Source organism: Chlamydotis macqueenii, chromosome 7 (genome assembly GCF_036417535.1).
Source record: "Chlamydotis macqueenii isolate bChlMac1 chromosome 7, bChlMac1.mat, whole genome shotgun sequence".
Classification (NCBI taxonomy): domain Eukaryota; kingdom Metazoa; phylum Chordata; class Aves; order Otidiformes; family Otididae; genus Chlamydotis; species Chlamydotis macqueenii.
In genome coordinates this window covers 21,331,193-21,354,993 of record NC_141562.1, presented here as the reverse complement: position 1 = coordinate 21,354,993, position 23,801 = coordinate 21,331,193, and the positions used below count along the sequence as shown (strand labels likewise).

At 38.6% G+C, this 23,801-nt stretch overlaps 1 protein-coding gene across 21 annotated transcripts in view; it reads left to right on the top strand.

Moving 5' to 3' along the window:
- The window catches only part of PANK1 (pantothenate kinase 1), a 46,898-nt gene that overhangs the window by 20,641 nt on the left and 2,456 nt on the right, over positions 1–23,801 (top strand). For 20 of the 21 annotated variants that reach the window (XM_086752193.1, XM_086752178.1, XM_086752177.1 and 17 more), the window contains 4 exons: positions 8,453–8,805; positions 15,900–16,153; positions 18,431–18,607; positions 19,052–19,175. In XM_086752193.1, the coding sequence (XP_086608319.1) occupies positions 8,453–8,805; positions 15,900–16,153; positions 18,431–18,607; positions 19,052–19,175 (908 nt within the window). Of the gene's footprint in view, positions 1–252; positions 355–8,452; positions 8,806–15,899; positions 16,154–18,430; positions 18,608–19,051; positions 19,176–23,801 lie in introns of those variants that run through there. The other variant, XM_010116930.2, reaches the window with a different exon arrangement.

The following is a 23,801-nucleotide window of genomic DNA, read 5'->3' as shown; positions in this document are numbered from 1 at the left end:
CCGCCTCCCTGCGCAGCGCCGCCTGGCCGGGGCTGGCTGGCGGCCGCCCGGCTCCCGTGCCGCGGGCGCCCCCCCGCCCCTCCACCCACCGCCGGGCGGGCGGAGCGAGGGTCCGCGGTGCCGGCCAATGCGGCGGCGGCGCCCGGGCACGGCCCCGCTGCCGCGTGGGCCGGGCCCGCCCTGCGCCAATGGGGCGGTGGCGGGCGGAGAGCGGCGGCCCGGCACGAACGCGGGCGGGCGGCGGGCGCCGGGTTTGCTCCGCTCTGAGCTCCGCGTCGGGCGGCGCCCAGGGTCCTGCCGGCTGCCGCCGGCTCCCGGCCGCACCCATGAAGCTCATCGTGTCCAAGCAGCGCTGTGAGTAACGGCCGGGCGCTCTGGGGCGTTGGGACGGCTCTGCCGTCTTGGTCTGCGCGTCTTCCCAGTTGTTAGAACTGAGAAAAAAAAGTAGACCTGGGAGCTAATTGCAAGTTATTCTGACTAGGGGAAAAAAGCGCAACAAAGTATCTTGCAAACCCGAGAAACTTGTAATATGCTCCTTAGAAGCATCACCTGTGGCTTTGGCATAGCTGGTTTGGGAGGTGTTAGCGAACTGGCAGTCTGCTTCGTGTTTTGTTTTAAGGCTCTGAATCTCAGACATCCATATTTGTGGTGTATTTAATTGCATAAGGTTTGTTGCTTAATAGTATGTTTTGGTTACTTGATCATAGCTAACTTCTTACATGTATGTATAGAGCTAGTGAATAATTCTGTGTTAAACTCTACAAGTGAAACAATCCACTGGAAAAAGTACTCTCTTTCTTTGCGCTCTTGCTTCACCAGCCCTTCAAATAAAGCCAACGAATGTTTGCTGCTTTGTTAAAAGTTCAATGTGTTCCAAAAGGGTAATCAGGGATAGTCAGGATCACAGCTACCCACTGCCAAAACTTAAAGATGGTTCTGCTCAGTAGGAAGTAGTGTGCATTCAGCTACTCTGAATTTTTTTCCCCTTTCTTTTGAAATGAATGCTTTAAAAACTTTTCTGTGTAAGCAGAACAAAAGAGTCAGAAACAGCCTTAAAGAGCTGTAGCTTTCACAGGGCTGATTGTTAGCCAGTGCCTTCTCCGACTTCTAAAATGTTTTTGCTGAGCTACATGTATCACTTAATCATATAGCCCTTACAGTATCTGCTAATAGTTAACTTAATCTTCTACAAAATTTAACGTGTTAATGACCAATTAATTGTCTGTCACAAACTGGTTTTGTAGTCTTTGTCCAGATTCTAGACAAATTTTCATTCAGGAACAAAAACTGCAGAACTTGGACTAACTTACATTTAGATTTCTTGTAACTAAGAAGAGTCAGCACTTGTGTATCAAACTATTCATTATAGTAAAAACTATTTTGAAGCAAAAAAAAAAAAGGCTTTTAGCGATTCATGTAATCACTTGAATAAGAGCGAATGGGGAATTTGGAATTTCCCTCTTATCTTGAGGGGAAAAAGAGCCCAGCAGAGTACAGAGCGTAGGTGATTGTATTGCCCAAGATGTATAGCGATCGAGTCTTCAGTTATGGGGTCATAATGAAATGAGGCTTTAAGGAAAACAGCAGGTGAGAGAAGTGCTTTGTAGAACTATTTTGTAGACAATTTCTTTGCTGAATAAAATAAATGAATTCCTGCTGGTCTTGTACTTTTTAATGATATGGTTTATTTAGTACAAGAATATATTTGCAGGTTTATATTAGTCTTGCAGGGAAATATGATAGTATATTGTCACCAGCTTCAAAAATGTATTAAGTTATAGTCAAATTCTGCTGGTACTGCATAGCTTTCCACTGTATCCATCTTTAGTAAATACTACACGGTCCCGTTTTACTGGTTTTTGTATTTAATTCTGGCCTTTGCAGATGTTTGTTCTGTGCTTAAGGACAGATTGCAAAATGAAGTGCAGTTGCCACATGGCATGCAAGACTTCAGTATTGATTGTGGGGTTTGCTTTGCGTGGTGGAAAAGATAATGAGATAATTTGCATTTCCCAATATTTCAACAAATGAAACCTATCTTTCTGCAGCAATTATTCCTTTAATTCCATATAAATTCTATGTTTTCCTCGTTGTTTTTACTTTCTGCCAAAGTGAGGTAGTCTTTTCTACTTTCAAGTCTTCTTTCCCCCTGAGAAGGGAAGATTCCCTGAGAAACCAGCATGGTTTGCTGATTAGCCTGTGGTGAGAGAGGATCTGGGGACTAATGTGTCTTTTTAACTTGCCTTCTGCTTCTTCTGTTGAGAAACTTGTCTTTGCTTTTTTTCCTTAGTTGAACTAGATGAGTTGTCAGGAATATTAGGCTTATGTCAGTTTTCTGGTTCAAATCATTAGTGCAGACCCCTTGTGAGGCTAGGGTTTACACTACCTTTCTGTATCACAGCACTGCTTAATGAATTCAGAAAAGCATCTGTTATGATACCTTGCACTGTGAAGCACTACAGAAGACAATAAAATACTGAAACGGTGTGAATTCTGAAAATGAAAAAGCCTGCTAAAGTGTGATGTTGTTCAGTTTAAATGTGATCTTTGAACACAAAGAAGAAAAAGAGCAGTTAAGGGCCTTCATCGATCCCTGTGAAACAGCATTGTAGCCAAGTAAGGACAAAGATCTCAGCACAGCAGTTAACTGGAGGGGTGCTTCACAGCGTTATTCTACATCAGACACGGGGAAGAAGCCAGCTGAACATCTTAATTCTATTGCTTTTCTTAAATGAAGCTAAAGCTTTGGGGTCTCTGTTCAGGGATCAGCATCTTGTATCTCACCTCAAGCCAGCTGGTACTTGTTAGGGGTCAAAGAGTGCGTGTTTTGAGGCAGCATGACTGTTTACAACTAACGTGCATTATAATTGCTGTGGTTAATTTCTAAACACTTCAAGTTGTAGCTTCCACAGTAAGGAATGCTTTTGAGCAATATACAGGTTGTTAGACCTGTGATGTTTGGCTGCAGCATGGTTATATAGTACTACTTAAGGCCAGGTGGAAAGTGTGGAAAACCTAGGGGTTTTTTTCACCTCTAGTGATGTAAAATATAGAATGCCGTGATTATGTAGTATATTTTAATAAAGAATACAGGAGTGAAAACAGTTTGGGTCTTGCTATTGTTTGACACAGTGAGTAAGTACAGCATTATCAGTTACTGAAATTTTGTCCAAGGCATTGGAATATCCCACAATCTTAAGAACTTCTTCAGGTGACATGCTGTGTAAAGTTAGTCTCCAGCTGCTTTTAATGTTGGTGGAGGTAAGGGTTGCCTGAGGAATAGGACTGGTCATGAAAAACTGAACTAGTTGGTGGTCAAGTGTCCTGTGAGTTAAAACTGCTTACCTGCCTTACCAACAAGATAAGCTGTTTCCAACAGGAATGGGAAACTTACGCAAATCACTTCCATCAGGCTGGGTGCTGTCAGATCCAAGAATGAGATTCTCCATAGCTAATCACTGCTTCTTGTAGCTTTAAGTTTGGCTTTTATTTGTTAGAGTTTTTTAATGAAGCTATCCAGGCTAAGTAATGACCTAGTCTCCTAGTGCTATCTTCAGAAATCAGTTTGTGGTAATATGACCACATATGTGTGAACGGTCGTGAGTGTTTAACAAACAGCTCTCTGCTTTTAGGTTTGAAGGTTTTTTTTGTTTGTGTTGTGGTTTTGGTTGGGTTTTTTTTTGTTTGTTTGCTTCATTTTCTAGTGGGAAGGTAGACATTGAATAAGCCCTTGCTGCTGAAGATGAACTGGATGGGTTCACCTGATTATGTGCATGATTTACTTAGCTCTAGGTTTGAAGAAACTTCTATTTATAAGTTTGTAGAAGGTTTGAAGAAACTTGCATTATTAATCGGATATAATTAATTTTTTAAGCTGTGTATTCTATTTTTGTTCAAAGGAAAACAAATGCTTCCATTTTACAGCGTGTTTGGATTGCTCAAAATAACTCTGTGAAATAGGAAGAAGTAATTGAAAAATATATGTAAACTATTATCAGCTTCTTTTTCAATAGAAAGCAGCTTTGAGAACCTGCAAGAATGCTATCCTGTCTTATGTGTGACTTGTTTTGTTTGGGTTTTTTTCTGTTCTTGTTTTTGGCTCTCTTTCCCCTCTTCCAGTCCCAATTAAAACAGGAAGTTCTAAGATCATCAAAGCATCAAGCAATGCAAATTAAATGCAAATAAAAAATGTAAATGAAGTAATAGGATTTCATCATATGTGTGTCCAGGAAGAAAAGCAGCTGAACCCGAGATATTTAATCTCAGATATTTCTGACGAAGATATCAGAGTATTGATACCACTATTCAAATTATTGATTAAAGAATGAGATACTATAGCCGAGTTTGAGGAAATACACGTCTTGTAAGAGACCTGTATAACATGAAACAGTTTCGGCAAAAGAAGAACCTGCTGCAAATTGGTCATGGATGAATCTAGGGTCCAGGCAGGGCGAAGAAGGTTCTAACAGCAGGATTCAGGCACCATCTCTCTAAGGGCTGAGGAGTGAAAAGATTCAGCTAACCTTATGTAGTGATTGTTTAAACATATGAAAAGGATTACCCTTGGTTATCATCTTTAATGGGGGGAAATGTCACTTAGTGACCTAGGAGTTCCCTTTCATTCTCGCTTCCCCTGATCTTGTCCATGTTGTGATTTCATATTGACCCTTCACACCCCCTCCTTATATTGTATGTTAAGCATAGATATTTTTTTTTTAATTATTATTATTTTTTTTAAACAAATGTGTTCAATTCTGAATGTAATATGCCTTATAGGAATAGCCTTACAGGTTCATACTCTTCAAAGTTTGTGCAGAAACTAGGTTAAATGTATCATGGAATTTCTCCTGAGTGAACCTTTCCCCCACATAGCACAGCTGTTGGAGTGCATCAGGTTACCTAATTATGCAATGCTGTAGATACCTTCTATTTGCATTGTCACATGCTTCTGCAGCTAAACTTTGGAGTAATGGAGATCTTTATCTCAAGATAAACTGCTCCAACTACTTACTGGTTTGTTAACATAAAGAGAATTAATTTTCTTAAGATGAGCGGAGTCTTTTGATTTATGCTTTTTTTTTTTTTTCACTGTGAAAGCATTTTTGCAATGTATCCAGTGTCTTCATTTTTCACAGTAAATCACACAGATTTGAGTACATGTTATCAACCTAAGATGTGGATGTGACAGATTTCACTTTCTTCTCCTTGCTTTCCTGGTTTTTAGTAGCTCAAGGAACTGGCCGTTTATTCAGATCATCGATGAAAAGCTGGACATCCAGTTTAAAACAAGCAAACAAAAAAAAAACCAAAACAACCAAACAAACAAACAAACTGCACAATTTTCCTCCTGTTCTGCCTCAAGTCTGTGGAGACTGTATCTACACAAATATCTTTCTTCATACTCCCTTGTTGTAGCAGTGAGGGCCTTAAGAATTTTGGTGGCCTCTGAATGGTCTCACTCCCTGTATTCAGGGAGGCAGCAAAACCCAGGAGCACCTTGCAGTCTGCGTGCACGCTCCCGTTAGCACCGCATTCAGTGGCGTCAGGAAAGTTGGAAGTGTATAGGTACCAGCTAAGGTGGGTTATCTAAAGATACTAAAAAGAGCTGATGGTGCTTCAGTGGTGCAGTTCGTTTTGGAATATATTGACAGTAACAAAAGATACAATTAATATTTTTTTAAAATAATCACTGGAATACAGAAGTATTTCTACTATCACTCCGGCTGTACGGAAGTTATATGAATTTCAGTGGGACTTGTCAAGAATTTTGAGACTTGGTTTTTATCCTAATTGGTCGACCAGTCAAAATAGTTGACATCTTTATTGCAACTGATTCCAACAGATAGCTGGTGTTAGCAGCTGTGAAGAAAACTAAGCTGCTGTTCTGTGTAACTGAAATATTGATTGTTGTGGACTGATTTTGTGGTTTTTGCTTGTGCTGAAGAAAACTGCTGCTGTTCTAGGAGCAAAGTTCTTTTCTGTCTGCAGCTCTCAGTTTGGCTCACAACAAAATAAAAGGAGCTTAGATTCAGAGAGAGAATAAACAAAAAAAAAAGTCTCTTGGCATTTCTGCGTGCTTTTTAAATGTGAACATTACGCATACCTATCCCAAGGACTATACAGACTTGAAATAACTTCAAGGTTGTTTTCTACAGTACCTATTCTTGGTTAGTTACTTAGTTATGACTCCTGAAAATGTTAAGATATAAAAGTAAATGTCTTGATAGTCATTTATGAATAACTCTCAGCTGTTAGTACTTCACACTGTTATTACTGGGCTTGTGTTTGGTAGAAAGGTGGAATCCTTCTTCCCTCTCTTAAAGAGTGAATCTACACTATAGCTTTAAAGCAACTACTGGTGCAAGTAACTAGTCGCCAATTTTATGCCCTTAATTTAGGATGTTGGAGGTTGGCTTACACGTAGCTACAGGCTGGTTCTGTATGGCACAATCCAACCACGCTGCTTTTAAAATTAAACTTCATGCTTGCATAGTTAAGATACATCCAAGGAGGAGGCTAACTGCTCCAGTGAGACAGGTAATTAAAGTTCTCAGTAGCTTAAATAAAGATTTGTGTAAATCACTAATGGGATTGGCGTCCTGAGCTCCACTGCATTGTAGTGTTGTACAGTGTGGACCAGACCACTTTGGCTTAAATATTTACCTTGTACTTCCAAAAGTGCTTGAGATACAGGTTAGTGTATGGTAACATATTTTTCTTCTTTAATATAAAGCCTATTTTAAAAACACTTGTTTCATATTCCTCCTATTTCAGGGAGCTTTCATGCATCTGCATAAGATGTATCTTCTCAAACCTCAAATTAGACTTTGTTTCGGTGTCTTTGTGTCTTGCAGTATGTAGGGCATAGAAGAAGAAGTTAGACTTTGCAACAGATAACAGTAGGTGCTCTTAGAAAAACTGAATTGTAAGCAAGCTACTTCATGGGAGTTCATGCATTATGCCTTCCTTGTCCTTAGGGAAAGGGATAAGAAACTGGTGATTCAGTTATTTGGCATACAGCAATGGAGCAAAACAACAGTTTTTTAACATCTGACATTTAAGGATTGATTGGGGTGGAGTGTATCAACAGCTGTGAAATTTAGACTTTTGAATTATTCAGCCATACAAGAATAACACTGAGACCCTTGTGGTAAGAAGTGAAACACTCTAAGCTCCGTTCAACCTGAAGCTGAGTAACATAATACTGAGGTGTGATTACCTGAGGAAGAACAGTGTGATCAGTACCTCCTATGATTATTAAAGTTGTTTACATTTAGGTTCACTGGCAGAAATATCGGTAATGCATATCAACACTAAGTCGGGATGCCCTGGTTGGTAGAATCACATTTCTAGCAAGCCTACCTGTTTCTCCCTAAAAGCAGAGAGGTCACTGTATGACTGCTATTTTAGAAATGGATCTTAGATGTTAGACACATACTCAGTACTTTTAATTTAGTTTCTCTAAGAACCATTTCTATCTGCCTCCTTCTGCAGTACCTGTGTATAGATTTTGTATGCTCACTTCTTACTGCTTCCTAAAGTTACCTGGCTCACTATTTAAAATGTATGCATGTATATGTAAGTAGAGCAGGCAGACCAACCTGTTTCAGTTAGTATCTTCTGTCTGTATGTTCTCCATAGTGATTTTCTCTTGCTATTAACAGAACAAAGGCTTTGGTAGACCTAGGCTGGCTGTGGCAAATATATATATGCTGAGGAGCAAATAGTGGCATTTCTTGTATAGTAGTATGATAGGCTCCCTTTGCTGGTATATGTGTTAGCCTATGTTCAAAGAAAATGACTGTCAGTAGTAAATATTGAGCTTAAAACAACTCAGTCTTTTTCTGCTAATACATGCAGGTGGTGTAGTTCCAACAGAGCTGCTAATTCTGATGGGTTGAAGTGGAGATTCCCAGCATAATTGGAGAGTTATGTATTGCTTTTCTTCAGACAGAGCTCGGTCACTGAAAATTCTGACTGGTCTTGGAAAGGCAATTGGAGATGTTACACAGTGGGAATGTGACTTGAGAAATCTTGTTCTCCTGTTTGGTTGTTTCTTCCTCCTCCCCTCCTTAGTCTATTTTAAGAATTGGTGTCCGGAGTCAGACTGGGTGAAATACAGTAAATATGCTCTGTCAGGAGGTAGTGACTGAAGAGTAAAATGTTTTCCTGGGAAAAAAATATTTTCATTTTATTAAAAGCTGCTTCTCTGGAACAGTATTTAGAGATTTTCTTTATTTTTTTTTTCTTAACTGAGGCTTTATGACTTCTTAGCTTAAAGAGGTGTTTAATACCTGTGAATTGGACGTGTTAGTGACCACCAGCTTTCAGGAGCAGATGCTGCTACTGTGACTGCATTGGTGGTTGTTCAGCAGATGTTTTAAGTGATATGGCTAACTTGTGTATTTATAATGACTTTCTCTTTCTTTCTCTCCAACCCCCTTATCCTTAGCATTTCCATGGTTTGGAATGGATATCGGTGGAACGTTGGTTAAACTGGTCTACTTTGAACCTAAGGACATTACTGCCGAAGAGGAACAGGAAGAGGTGGAAAACCTGAAAAGCATTAGGAAATACTTGACCTCCAATACAGCTTATGGTAAAACTGGCATTCGCGATGTCCATCTTGAACTGAAAAATTTGACTATGTGTGGACGCAAAGGAAACTTGCACTTCATCCGCTTTCCCAGCTGTGCCATGCACAGGTTCATACAGATGGGTAGTGAAAAGAACTTCTCCAGTTTGCACACTACACTCTGTGCCACGGGAGGTGGAGCTTACAAGTTTGAGGAGGACTTCAGAACGGTACGTGAACAGTTCAAAGGGGTTCAGTGGGAAGTACTTTGGGAAAACATCGTCAGAGTCACTCTGTTGAAACTTGCAGAGAACTTTTTTTTTTGTGTGTCCATTCTAACTGGTTAAGACTAACAGAATCAATTAACATTTGTTAATTGGTGGAATTGCTGAGAACATGAAGGCTATTCTACCTGCTGGGTATTCTACTGAAGTATTAGTGTGCAGGATGTCTTCAGTAAATGGGGTTGGTTTTTTTTTGTAGAGTACAACTGTGGTGATCAGATGCCTCATAATCAGCTGAGGGTGTGTTGCGGCAGCCTAGAAGCCCGGGACTAGGTACTCATGTTGTAAACTGGATATCTATCAGAAAACCAAAAATTAAACCATATAGCCTGGAGATTAGATTCAGGTTTCCTTCACCTTGTATTAGTCTTCAAGCAGACTTAAGTCAAGAGTCTGGAAGACCAAGCGTGGAGCAGGGGGAGAAACAGTGTATGGAAGCATGACAATAGCAGCTAGATTTTGATTTCAATTCTGGGAGTATGTTATGTGAAGAAAGGAAGTTTGTGAGGTGACTAGGTCCCAGATCCCCTAGAATTTAAAAATAACCTCTGAAGGGAGCTCCAGAAGCTGATGTAAATCTGAAGTGTTGGGATGCTACTGTTTGTATAAACTTCAGCAGTAGCCCTAGCCTCCTGAATGAGTGTGCTAGAGTACACTGCAAAGATTGATTGTGGTGACAGAGGCATAGAGAGCTGTTGTACAAACTGCATTAGGGAGTAGTCGTCATTTGGGAGGCAGTTGCCTGTTGTGTATGTGTCTCTACTGGGGCGTATCTCCATTTATTTTCTGTAAAAGAATAACTAGTTTGCCTGTACCAGAGCAGTCTCATGAAGATTAATGTGGGTTATTTACTTGGCAGGCACATCTGACGCTTCTGTCCCTAGCTTTTGACCTGATCTTGAGGGTAAGGAATAGCTGCTGGGTGTGATATGTTACATCAATTTCTTTTCTGTCTCTGCTTCAGTACAGGGAGCTATTGTACTGATATACCAACTGCTGTTGACTGCAGTCCTTAGCTTTGTGTGCTTCAGTTTTAACTCCAAGCATCCGTTCCTGCAGTACAAGAGGTTTTTTCTTTGTCAATACCCCTCAGCTACTACATAACCAAGATCCTAAGGGAGAAAAAGGATGCTGTAAGAGATCAACGTGAATTCCAGCTGTTATACTGTTGTGCAATCATTTTCAGTAAATGTTGGGCATGGAAGCAGCTAGTCTAATGAAGGACTATCACGTTTCTGAATTGCTGTAGCAGTCCACTACTAGTGCCAGATTTCTTGTCCTTTAGGCTGATTGCAAGTCTCTTATGTGTTCGGGTCTACTGGTGATTGAGTCATTAAAACTTTTAGTTTGTGTAAGGATGTTGGCACCACAGTAGGAGGTGAGTTCTAGTGCTAGTCAGCGTGGCCTCACTTCGGGTTTTCAAGCATCCTTCCATGTGTCTAGGTGGTGATTCAGGTCACTCCTCTACTGACAATGAGAGGTCACTTTGAGACTTTCTGAAGAGGCTGATTGTCCCTTTGGAATGGTCAGTCTTCCCAAATTAATCTCTCCTGCATTTTGTAATAGCAGCTAGAGTTGCTTACTTAATAAGGAAGTTCATGTTCCTTGCTCCCACAGCTGTAGCATTGAACTGAAGGTTACCTGGTGACTGTCACAGATTCTCTCCATAGCTTTGGCTTTGTCTGGTGTAAATATGCAATTTAAAGTGAAGGACCAGTCTCATCTCAGCTGCAATATAGTTGATGTAGCACTGGAAGCTATACTTGAAGTTGAGGCTGTTTTACTAGCGATTGTACAAAAATATGAGGTCACATAGCAGTTTACTGGTGGATTTAAGCATGAAGTCCCACATCTCTGCAGTGTTAGTTAATGTTCTGTATGCTGCAACACTTGTAGATAAACACTGTAAAGACTGGCTGGGGTGTTTTGTACATAAAGCAATCGGTGAAGTGCACTCACACCTGAGTGAGTGGTTTGGACACCTCTGACAGCTATCCAGGTCTACACCTTCCTTTATAGCAAATATTTCTTGGCTCAAGCTGTAGTATCCATAGAGTATTACAGAAGTAAAATACTGACCATTACATGAAGGTTTGCTTGCTTAATCTCTCTCGAAGGACTGGGTGTCCTGGGTACTGACACTTAAATTGTCACGCTTCATTAGCCATTGTAACAGCTGGCTATCTCAGTGTATTCTGCTGACTGTAAATTGTTATCGAACAACAGCTTCAGGATTGCTATCTCAAAGCATTGAAATGTCTGTTTCAAATATTTGACCACTGTAATGTACCTAGAGAACCCGTGCCAAGTCTAGTATCCTGCTGTTGCAGGGTTCAATTTGTATAATGCCTTATATGGAGGAGACTTTAAATGTTACTGTTTCTGGTACTTAGAAGCAACACAGAAAAACTGAAGTATGCTTGTGAATGTTCTTAATGTAATCAAAAAATCTGGCTAAATGCTAGGAAACTCTTGAAACTAATATAGGTGACATGCTTTGGTTCTGGCCCTTCATTTTCCTATATACGTGTTTTTAAGTTATTTGTCTTTCATAATATTTCTAAATGCTTATGGAACTTTCAGGATTGCATAGATTTAGGACCAAAAATCCAACATATTGCAAAACAGCATTCAAATCCCAAATAATGAATCCTTCTCAGATTACAGCAACTTTTTCTGCTTAAAACAGACAAGCAAACACCCTGTTGTTACTTGCCTGTTCTGGTGTCTAATTCTGAATCCCTAAATGAATTAAATAGGTTTGATCTAGACACCTCTATTGCTTTTATGTATTTAAAATAAAAAAAAATTGGGGCATCTTCTGTTTACCTTAAGCCTGTCTTCTGTGTCGTAGAAAGGCAACTAAATCTGCAAAGCTGCCTAGGTTTAGCTATCTGACCTCCCTCTCATGTGATCCACAGTGTTGGATAGGAGGACACCTGGAGAAGTCTCCATGGACTGCTTGGTGACTGCCAGCAATAACGATCAGTAGCCTGGCAAATCATTTAATTCGTTCTGAATGCTTTCCCTAGAAGCCGGAAAACTGACTCTATTCATTAAACTAGACCACATAAATAATTTTACTCACCATATGGTTATACTTAATGTTCATTGAACAGCATCAGTAAGTAATTCACTAAAAGGACTGTTTCCAGCTTAGAGTGTTTTTTCTTGGTTTTGTTTTTTGTTCTTCCCCCCTCCCATTTCTGAATGACTGGTCTTTATGGCTGGCTGACTTTATTTTCAGGTAATGGTTGTGTTAAAGCATGGATGAATCTGTCACCTAATTCTGATAATGCTCCCTCTTTTCCCTAGCCACATACTGTAACCTCACATATTCTGTAAATGCTTAAGTAACATCACTCATGTAAAAGTAAGGAGCACATAGACTTATTTGCTGATGTGCCTGAAATATAAATCTCTCTATACTATGTGACTTCCCCATGATAGCACACGCACATTACTTGCACAAAGGTATGCTGTTAATGTAATGAGTAATAAATTCTTAAGCTGTCCCTCAGTTTTGTGAAGCAACTCAATGTAAAGGATAGATGGGGGATGAGGGAAGAAAGAACTGTTCAGACTTTTGTCTATAAACCTGCTCTATTGCAAAATTCCTGTTGATTGCAGTGGCTCAAAGGAGGAAATAAAGAGAAATTTCTACAATCTGGCTATAATGCGGAAATTTTTTTTTTAAATGTATATATAGTTTTGTTGTAACCATAATGAATTTTCTCTCCAAGGTCCTGTATACTATTTTGTTCTGTAGTTCTTCCTCTCATAGCACAGCTTTCTGACATAAAACTTTGTTAGATAGGCCCTATGCTGAATATAGTTACAGGAGAGCAGAGCCAGATGAGTTGACCATTATGCTGCTCTCGCACTGGGGATTGTAAAGGGCTGGAAAATGTCTGCAAATGCATTTTGTAAAAAGCTGTAGGAAAAATTTCCAATTCAAATGTGCTTCTCCACACAGCTCCTAGTTTTGTTTTGCATTTTTGCACATAAACTTTGGTTCTTGCAAAAAGTGGTTTGAACAGCTGAAAGATGAGGACAAGTGGAGTGTTGTAGGTCAGGTGATGGCACCAGAAAAAAGTTTGCCAACTTATCCATCCGTTACGATGTTTACGGGTACATCTATTTTGTGGTGTTGTTTTGCCGCCTGAGTCATTGTGAGCAAAGGAATGAACAGAGGAAAGGCAGTTATGCAGGGAAAAGGACTGGAAATCGTGACCCTGCCTCTATCATGGCTTCTTGTACAAGACTGGGTTACTACATTTCTTGCGACTGTGCCTTAATTTGTCTTTAGAAACAAGAACAGTGGTGGCTTACAGGGCTGTTTGGAGCCTCAGAGGTCTGGTGGCTACAGAGCTTGCAGTTCTCTGAATGAAGGTGGATTGACGTGGAATACTGATGCTAGTCTTGCTCCTTCCAAAAATGAAAACCAGACTGCTTCAACATCGCAGGAAAATAGTTTTTCAGTCTGTTAGGAATATCATACGTGAAAGAAAGCAGTAATAGGGCTTTTCTGCTTACATAATATCAGGTGTTAAATATAGCACAGATTTGTAAAAACCAGAGCAAATTCTAATATGTCTTTTATATGTGGAGGCCTGGACCTAATAAAACTTATATGCTTAGTGCTTCAGAAATAACCTTTGATTAGCTTCTTTTGTTCTGTCCTTGCAAAACTGGTGGTCTGAGGGATTTTGTCTGTGTTTTTGCACTGATGCCAGAAGTCTTTTACTCTTAGATTTGTATTGCTTGCTTGTGTCTTGTAAGGTCTCTCACTGATGCTTACCTATTTATAAAAGTGTAACATGGATGAGGCAAAAGCAGCTTGTGCCTGTGTAATTGACTTATGGAGAATAAAGGTTTTGACAGTAGGATCATAAATCTGCTAATGATTTGTCTTTGTGTACCAGGCTTCTGGTTCATAGCATGTTAGTTTGTGCGTGCTCTATCTGTGTTAGATTGTATTTGAGCATGCTGCATCTAGCTTATACAGTAGAATGAGGAAATTAAGGCTGTACACCACCTAACCTAGAGAAAGATCGTGGTTAGTAGAGAATCTCTCCTTATTTTGACTAGCTATGTGCAATGTTAGTTGCACTTTAATGAAATAAATAAATCCTCTAATGAGTGATAACTTAGTGGGCTGTATACAATGTCCATTATAAGAACGTGTTCGTTAAGTATTTATTGTATTAATGCCTTGTATATCTCTTGGAGCTTTTCCTCTAAGTCTAATAGCAGAAAACTCCTAAAATCCAAGATATTTACGAAGTAGCTTTAAGATTTTTGTAACATTACTTTAAAAACCTTTTCTCCTGATTTGTATTTCTTTTTTATTTTTTTTTTTTTTCTGGCTAAATGGTTCAAGTATTTTGTGCTGCATTTCTGTAATTATAATTTCTGTAGCGATGTGGTAACAAAGAAAAAAAATACGAAGGGATTGCAAATGTTACAGGACAACAGGACGAAATATTGACACAAGAAGAAATTATCTCCACCTGTCTATTGTCTTATGAATAACTGGATTTATATTGAGGTTTTTGAGACTGCTGGTTTAGGTTTTTTGGTCTTGTTTCTTTTTTATGGTTCCAGAATTGAGGACTAGCAAGTGTAACAAAAGGGCAGACCCAAAGAGTAGAATGGCTTTCAGTTAAGGAAGGTTAGAGCTATGTACAAGTAGAGAAAAAAACTTAAGGGGAGAGATTTAAATAGCCCAGAAGAATGTAACCTACTGGCCGTGCCCGTTCTACAGAAATAACTTTCCTCTTTATAGTGACTTAAAATAGCTTCCGGAATTAAAAATAGGAGGTAGTTAGCCTTGTAAATCTCCTCCATTAGCTGTTATAAAAACATCCAGCAATATGCAAATATTTGAGAACCAACTCTGTGCTGTATAACTTCCCTTTTGTTCCTAATACCTTGTTAGTTTTTCTGCTAGAAAGTGGGGTTAGGTAAGGCCTACTTTGCAAGCGTGAGGATGCAAATGACATCAGGGTTTGGATGAGCAACTTTACTGTTTTGTTTTGTTTTGCTTTTTTTTCTCCCTAACACAAGTCTAAGCTCAACGTCATCTGGAAAGGAGACTTTCTACAGATTGTCACTATATCCTATCTTAGAGAAAGAGATGTGATTTTTAATTCTAGTAAACAGAATGCTATGGCAAGTGGACATGTCTGTTTAAGTACGGTCATGAGTGATCTGTGAGATGGCAGAGAGAATGTCCTTTTGAAGCTCTTAATACTGTTTTTCTGCCTTCTGTTACAATTAAATTTTTGTGAACATTTTGCTGGGGCCATGGGCCTGACAATATTTTTGTTTGGGTTTTTTAATATTGTTTTTCACCAAACCTTGGGAATACCCTGTTTTTCCAGAGATGTTTTAAAGTGCTCCTCGTAATTTAAAGAAGTAGCTCTCTCAGATTACTGGTGACATATACTAAAAAAAATGCAAATCTTTTAAGCATAATGCACTGCATACTTAATTCATGTTAACATAAGCATGTGCACTTTGTAAGACTTTAACTGTCTTGTTCTTTAACTGAAGTTTCTTGATCTTGAAGCTTCTATTGAATATTTCATTAAATTGCTGGGAAACTTAGTTGGATGATGAATTAAAGCAGTTTGCATCCTGAGGAATGCTGCTGTGCAGGGATGTGTCGGATACTCTCAAAGCTGCACAACGCAGCTCCTCTTGGGATGGACATGAGGGGAAAGAAATTTACTACTTCAGAATACTAAGGTGGGGAAATGTTTCCTGATTGCAGAGCAGGTCATATCTCAAAGGCAAAGGAACAAAAAGACATGACTGCACAGCACTTTATTGTTTTGGGAGGTACCTGTTGTCAGGCAGACAGCAAACTCCTTTTATTTTGAACTTCATGCTTAGACAGATCTTTGTACTGTTTAAATTGCATAATGTGTTAGCGTTAAAGTGATCAAAGTGCTTTAGCAGAGCCTTTTGTCCTCCTCAATGTTGTATTATACTAGGAAATGTTTGTTTATTATTTTCTTCTTGTTCTTTTCCAGATTGCTGATCTACAACTCCATAAACTGGATGAATTGGACTGCTTGATTCAGGGCCTCCTTTATGTTGATTCTGTTGGTTTCAATGGCCAACCGGAGTGCTATTATTTTGAAAATCCTACAGATCCTGAACAGTGCCAGAAAAAGCCTTACTGCCTTGATAATCCATATCCTATGCTACTGGTTAACATAGGCTCAGGGGTCAGCATCCTAGCTGTGTATTCTAAGGACAACTATAAGAGAGTCACAGGATCCAGGTAAATTTAATTCTATGTTCTTTTAATTCTATTTTATTTTCTCCTTAATAACTGAACAAACAGAACCAGATAGCGTAACTAGTAGGTGCAGCCCTAAACTGTGCTTGTCTTCCCATTTCTTTTAAAAGCCTACCAGTAGCAAGGCTGGAAATATTATAGGATTCCTTCAGAGAGGGTATGTACAGCAGGGAAATCCTTGATCCATTCAACTTCAGAGCTGCCTTAGTGATATTCTTATCTACTTCTTATCTGTTGCTGTGAATTACTGAAATAAAGCCGTCCCAGTAAATTAATCTTCTCTCCCCTGGTTTGATCCCCCAGAACATCCAGAGCAGTGAAATAAAAATGTTTGGGCTAAACAAAAAGCTCTTGCTTAGTAGTTAGGATGTATCCAGGATATAGAAAAACTTTGTAGAATTACCTACTGCTGATGGATGTTGGCAGAGGAATCTCAGTAGATCTCATGTTTCCTTGCTGATTGTACTAGTCTTTGGACCATGCTGGTAAATTAAAGAATAGAGTCTGATTGTCTGTATTGTTACTTTGTCCTCAGCTTGATTTCGGCCTGGGACAGCTAGTGCTCTCTGAAATTATTTGTAGGGTACAGCTGAGTTGAAATGGTCTCTGGCCTGTGTTCAGTAAGAGGTTTAGATGTGATTGCTCTGTTTAGGAATTCAGGAGTTCAGTAGCGTGGATGCAGAATTTTGTTCTCAAGGCTGAAAAAGAGCCTAAGGCATATTTAAGTTTACTCTATAGATGTGGCAACAGTGCTTACTTATAGGAAACTATTTTAGTTTAAAATGTGTCCATCTAGGCTAGTAGTGAAAATACCATTAAATCTATCCCACTTTTTCCTTTTTCATGCAAAATAAGTTGATATACTTAATTTTTAGTAATCTTGTAATCTTAAAAACAAAAGTACATGAACCAACAACCAAAACAGAAACCTGAAAAAATCCCCTTCCAAAACAATAACCAAAGAAGCTTTTGGGATTTGGTACAGCCCCTTCCAGAGCTGTGTTCTGTTCTTCAGTGCATGGTACATATTAATAAAATTTCTTCTGTATACTGCACATGACTGCATATGTGTCTTCTGTTGCCTTATCTAGGGCATATCTTTACCACAATGGTAGCCGTAAGCCATTTTTCTCTTCGCAGTACAGATGAATGCAAGTTGAATGGAAGAGGTATTGGTTTTCTTGCAATTCTGGTTGTTTTTCAAGCATAGCCCTTTTGGTATCTGTAGATGTGCTTCCAATCGTTTCCACTACAAAAGGAAAAACATGACTGCAGTGGTTGGTGACTTGTTATAGATGATGAAATCAATACTTTCTTGTGGCTGATGTGCAGAGCTTCTTACTGTTCAGATACTGACTTTATTACAGTGCTACTAGATGTGTTCTGAAAAACTTGCCTGTCAGTCTAAGAGCACTGGCTGAATGGTGTTCCTGTCTCACCTCCTGTGCTTTTTCATTAAGTACAAGTATGGCATCTCACTGATCCTCTTGTTTACAGTGGCCTCAGTCGGTGTGACTACAGTCAGTGCAAGTAAGCTAACTTTCTCAAGCATTAAGAAAGAATGAGGAAGGATGTAGAGGTTAGTAAGCTGAAGTTCGCATATGTTAAGACCGAAGAGTCCAAAGTAGAATTTTAATGAAATGAGTTAGCAACCTGTTATGCATAGTCAGATACTCCCTGCTAAATTTACATAGTCGGTAAATATTGTACTTGGGCCCGTGCAAGATAGTCAAGTGACTGCTCTTTGCTCAGAGTTCTTTGGAGAACTGAGACATTCAGGGCTGATGCGAGCCTTGCTTTGAAAAGGACCCAACCAGACTGCTTCCTGCCACTGGCTAGGGAGGGAAAATCTGTCTTGACTGCTTGCCCCGGCAGAGATATTTAGCTGTTAATTCTTCCATCGCTGACTTAAGTGATCTACTGGCTAATTATTCTTGCACAAGAAAAACTTGCTAGAGTGCTACAAATAGCAAACTGACATCTGCAGTGTTGGATTAGACCTTGTTATCTAACCCTTTATTTAGCATCATTTCTACTGTTTAAATATTAAAGACTTAAGAGTAGTTTGGTTAAAACTGCACTGGGTGACATTTGTGTTAAATAGAAACTCAATTTAGGGTGTCTGCCTTCACTTCTTTGAGGAAGGAATTGCAAGGTACAGTTGGTAGCTGTGTAGACCATGTTGAAAACAGGAATCTGAAGAGCTGTGGTAAAAGCTGATTGAGAAGCTGCTGATCTGAAGGAGCTGTGCTTTTCTAGTCTTGGAGGAGGAACGTTCCTGGGCCTGTGCTGTCTGCTGACTGGCTGTGAGACATTTGAAGAAGCACTAGAAATGGCTGCAAAAGGAGACAGCACCAATGTGGATAAGCTGGTGAAAGATATTTATGGAGGAGACTATGAGCGGTTTGGCCTTCAAGGGTCTGCTGTAGCCTCAAGGTAAGTGTTAACTGAGCTGTTTTTAAGGAGTTCTTTGGGAAACTCACTGTACATGCTGAACTGAGTGCGTAATCCCTGGACTATGCACTATGCACATGTGGAAATGTCACTCTGAATGTATCATGTGGTTTGTCCTTAGATCTCTCACCTACTTCTTGCTTTTTTTTTTTTTTTTAAAAAAAAAAAAACAAAACCAAAAACAAAACACAAGTATAAACAATGCTTGATGTAGTTTACTTCTAAAATCACTCCTTTAAATGGAAGAAGTGTCTTTGGTCATTGTTCTGCCTTCCCAATGAGATCCCTTTTCACATTTCAAATTTGTCTTGATGGATATCAAATCCAAGCAAAGCTTATTAAATGATGTATTAAATGATAAAATTTCTAAGGGCTTTTAGCACTCTTAAATAAGTCATATTAAAAGGAATAATCTTCCTCACACAGCTTTGGTCATATGATGAGTAAAGAAAAGAGAGATTCTATCAGTAAAGAGGACTTGGCCAGAGCTACTTTGGTCACGATCACCAACAACATTGGTTCTATTGCTCGCATGTGTGCATTGAATGAGGTAAGATAGCATATTTACTATGAACTTAAAGCCTTTAGAAACAACATAGTAAGATTATCAGAGTATAAAAATGCAAATTGCTGGTGTAGTAGAAGTGTAACTGGCCTTGGTAAGTACACATATATTTAATGTGGTGTCCTAACTCTTGTTACTTGTGTTACGTGTAGGCTTCGATGTGAAGTGTAAGGTACTTTAAGCTTCAGAGGTAGGGAAGAAGGGATGAAAGTTGACTGTAATGCCTAGAGCTGTTCAGTTGCTCTGAAGCTGTAACACATACATGTTAATGCCTTTGTAATACAGATTAATACCCTCGATTACTTAGTAGCTATTAACAGATCTTACTGTGCCATGACAGAAATTGTAAACAGTATTTTGCTTGGTTTGTTTCCTTAGTATGATAGGTTCAAATTGTGTGTTGTCTTAGGTATTTCAGTTGATGTAAGATTCATTGTATTGAGTCAGAGAGAATGAAAATATAGTTCTTTATCCTGTCTCAAATTCTTATCAGATGCTTGTTACATTGTTTTCTTTAGGCATAACTGTGAATGGATGGCTCCATTCATACACCTTTCCAGGTTCCAGCCATTCAAAAAACCAGTCAACCAAAAAAAAACCCAAACCCTCAAACATTTAGGCACTTGTTTTGAGCTGAAAATTGCATCCTTTACTATTATGTGGTAACTAATCTGCTCTCAGTGAATTCATCTAGACTTTCTAAAACAGAGAAGTTTTTAGCTCCACAGGATTCTTCTTTTTTTAATCAACAGCACACTCAAAAAACCACACAGCCCAAAAAAATACCCTAATAAAACAAAACAAAATAACTCACCAAAGTGCCATCTAATTACTTATTGAGTGCTATCTAGCATCTTGCTTTATAAGAAATAGCAAATAATTAATCACTGTTGCATTTGGTGGGGTTTGGCTTTGTTTTTTAATAAACCTTTACCATATCTTTCTTGATCTTTCTAAGACATAAAGTCCTCATAGTTGGTCACCCCTCCTGAGGAAGACACTGTGTCCCTTTTCCACTGTTTCATTTTCTCTTTTTAATCTTTTTGTGGCTCTAATTTCAAGAATGAATGATCAGATCTTCATGCAGTATTCAGTATGTGGTTGCACAATTAATATATGTGATGGCACACTGATAAATGTTGTGGTTTGAGTTCTTTTCCCTAACAATTCTTAATATTTTATTTTGTCAGCATGGAGCTTACCTATTTTAAGAAACCATCCACAGTCCCTCCAATCTTTCTTGAGTAGTTCTGGCTAATTTGAAGCCTGTCATTGTGTCTGAATACTCAAGTCTCTGTCTTTCCTCTTCCATTTGTGTCATTTCACTTTTTTATTTTAAAATTCATCTACAGTTTTATTCTTCAGTCACTGAGTGTAAGTCTCTTGAGCATTGCTATGCTATTCATTTTTTATTCTGACTTTTCTGAATAACTTTGTATGCCAATAAATGTTAAGTTTGCTGCTAATATCCCTCTCTGGAACACTTCTAAAATATGTTGAACAGCACAAATCTTAGTGTATGCCCCTATCGAACACCACTGATAACCTCCCTTCGTCGTGAAAAGTGGCTACAGACATTTTTTTTTTTTGTCAATTTGACTCTTCCAGTCAGGATTATTCTCTTTGTGTTCTCTTTGCTTTCAGCTTCTTTACAGTGTTGCCTTGTGGCATGGAGTTCAAGCAGCATTGTACAGGGCTATCAAAGCATGGAGAGTTGCAGCAGGGAACTACATGCGATGCCTTCACAGGAGAAAATGGACCTACTAGTGAAACTAATGCTTCTGGGTCATTATGAAAGAGTTCCTAACATCTTTGTTTTGTGAGCAGGCTTACTTAAAAACTGGACATGATCCATAGAATTTCATGGAGGAATGTGGATTGATGTGTGAAGTATTCTTCATTTCACATACAGTGTCAAAGTAGAATTTCTCCAACACTTGAACTAAATTATTTTGTAGCTTTGAAGAATGAAAACTTTGTTTAGTAGCTTTACATACTATTTAAAAAAAAAATCAAACCTGATATAGCATTGCAGGTAAGCTAATCTCCAGATAGCTTGCTCTCAGGGAGGAGAGGAAAAGTAATGCTATCATTCTGCTAAATCTAGACACCTCAATTGCCTTTGGGAGATATGGTTCTGACTCTCTCAGCAAGCTTGATGAATGAAACTTCCAAATAAGAACTTACAAAACAGTTGAATATGATATATTCTTTTGTGGAGTTCGTGTCCATATAGATTACGGTTATGGTGAAGCTCACTTATAAGTTCTTTGATAAAAATCAATTTATGCCCTGAAGCATGAGTTTTGATAACATTTTTCTTTGGGTGTTTTTTTTTGTTGTTGGTTTTTTTTTGTTTTGTTTTCGATTATTGCAGCTTTAATATTGTGTTGAAAATGACTTGCATATGTGCAGAAAAAAATGAGGCTGGGGAATAAATGAAATATTCTGTCTGCAGAACTTCAAAGCAAAGTTTGCTTGCACAAAGTTGGCAGTGGGGTAGAAAAATTCCGTAGTCTGGAACCATTTGGCTACACATAATTTGAAACAGTCTATCCTAGGCACAGCAGAACTGCCTAAAGGAAACCAATCTCCCTGGTTTATACTTTTCTTACTAGCAGAACATGTAAGTTGCATCTGAATGAGACTTCTTGCAGAGATATGGGCAGGTTTTTTAATTGCATCTTTGATAGAGATTCCCCTATTCAATTATACTGGCAAATACGTGTATATACTATATTGATGCTATACTGTAGCTTTCTACTGCAGGGTAGTTGAATAATTTAACAAGAAAGAGTCTGTGTCTTTTCCAGGATGTTGTAACTTTGTTAGCTTAAGTAAGCATTTCGGCACCATCCCTTAATCAGTTTGACTTCTGTGTTTCAGCTTTGAATATTTCAGCAGTGAACAATTTAAAAGTAAATTGACAAGACTCTCTTAAGAGATAAAAGTAGCATTTCTTAATTTTCTGACTCCTGAAAAATGCTAAAGCTGTTTTTTAGTTCAGTTCAAAAATCTGGGAAACTTTACATCTTTAACATAGTTTTTAACCTTGTCAAGTCAAGCAATGTTGGAAAATAAAATTGATGTGAAATTTGTGTGTTGATACATGCTCTGCTATTCTAGTAGATATGACTAGTATTTTCAGATTTAAAATTTTCAGTAGTTTTTGTACTTGGTCTTCAGTTACTGCTTGCTTGGATTTCTGGTAACAGTGGCTTCATGTGTGTATTCAGGAAAAAAAAAACATTAAAATGAAATGCAAATATAGATTCTAATCAATTTGATGGTGTTGCATTACAGGAAATTAATTAGTTACATGTTTATCTCTCCTTTGTCAGAAATTACCTCAGAGACAGAGCTGCCTTGTCAGAGGATACAAAGTGCTCTTGGCCATGTTTAATAGCAGCTTTTTGAAGTTTGAGAAGTTCTTCTTTTCAGCCATATTAGGGCTGGGTATGAATGCATGCTGATGTGAATGCAGGGTCTAAGGGGAGAGATGACATACACACGAATTAGTTAAATAAGATTTGTGTTGATGTGTTTGGTTTGAGGACAAGGAGACATGTAACTCAGTCATTGGAGACTGGATAAATTAATTATTGCATCTGGGTATCAACACTCTCCAATACTGAGTATTCAAGTGAGGGTGGTCTCTGTGGTACATCATGTGCACAGTACTGGACATGACAAAGCTGCAGTCTGTAGCGAAGTGCTGCAGAACCAAGTGTTGGGCTTTATAGAGCTGTATGAATGTAGAGAGGAAACACTTGGTAATTCTAAGCAGATTTTTGCTGGTAGTTTTCAGTAGAGGACTCTTGAAGATACATTTCTAGGGCTCCTTTAAGACTCCTGTAAAAGCTTATGTCTCCAAGATTTGGCCTGGTACTTCTAAACCTGTTCTAGTGTATGGTGAACATCATATGGTACACCAGTTCAAAATGCAACTGCATTTTTCTGCGTAATAGACCAAACTGGGCTTGATAAGATAGTTACGGACATTGTTTAAGCACCAGAACTGTTGCTTACATGCACTGATGTGCATACAAGTAAAGATAGTGTGTGGCTTTCTCACTGACAGCATAGTGCTAGTTGTTCAAAAATCTTAAGCTTCTGTATGAAAACTGAGTTCAAGTGAGCTTTGAAACAAAGGAATGCAATACATTGAATATCATATTGGCCACATTTTGTTTGTTTTTTGAACATGGAACTACAGTCCACATAATAGATAATGAAAGATGCTTCTTCCCATGTCTAATGTAATCCTTCCCAGATCCCCTTCAGACGTTCTCCATCTGGATTTAATAATCGTAGTGAGCTCTGGAAAGCCGCTTCTTTTAATAAGCGGGGGGGAAAGATGTCTTCAGTGCAGCCATGTCATATACAGCAAAAAAAAAAAAAGAGGAAAAAAAACAACACACAACCAAAACAACAAAACACTCATAATCCTATTCATGTTGGGAAAGTCCTGAGCTTTTAAGCAAATATTCATTATCTGCTATATCAGCCTCTCACTTTCTTTGGAATAAAATTTCTTTTTTTTTTCTCATGCAGCATTTCTACTTAGTGGTCAGTAACTGCAATTATTTTTTTTTTTTTTTTTACTTTTCA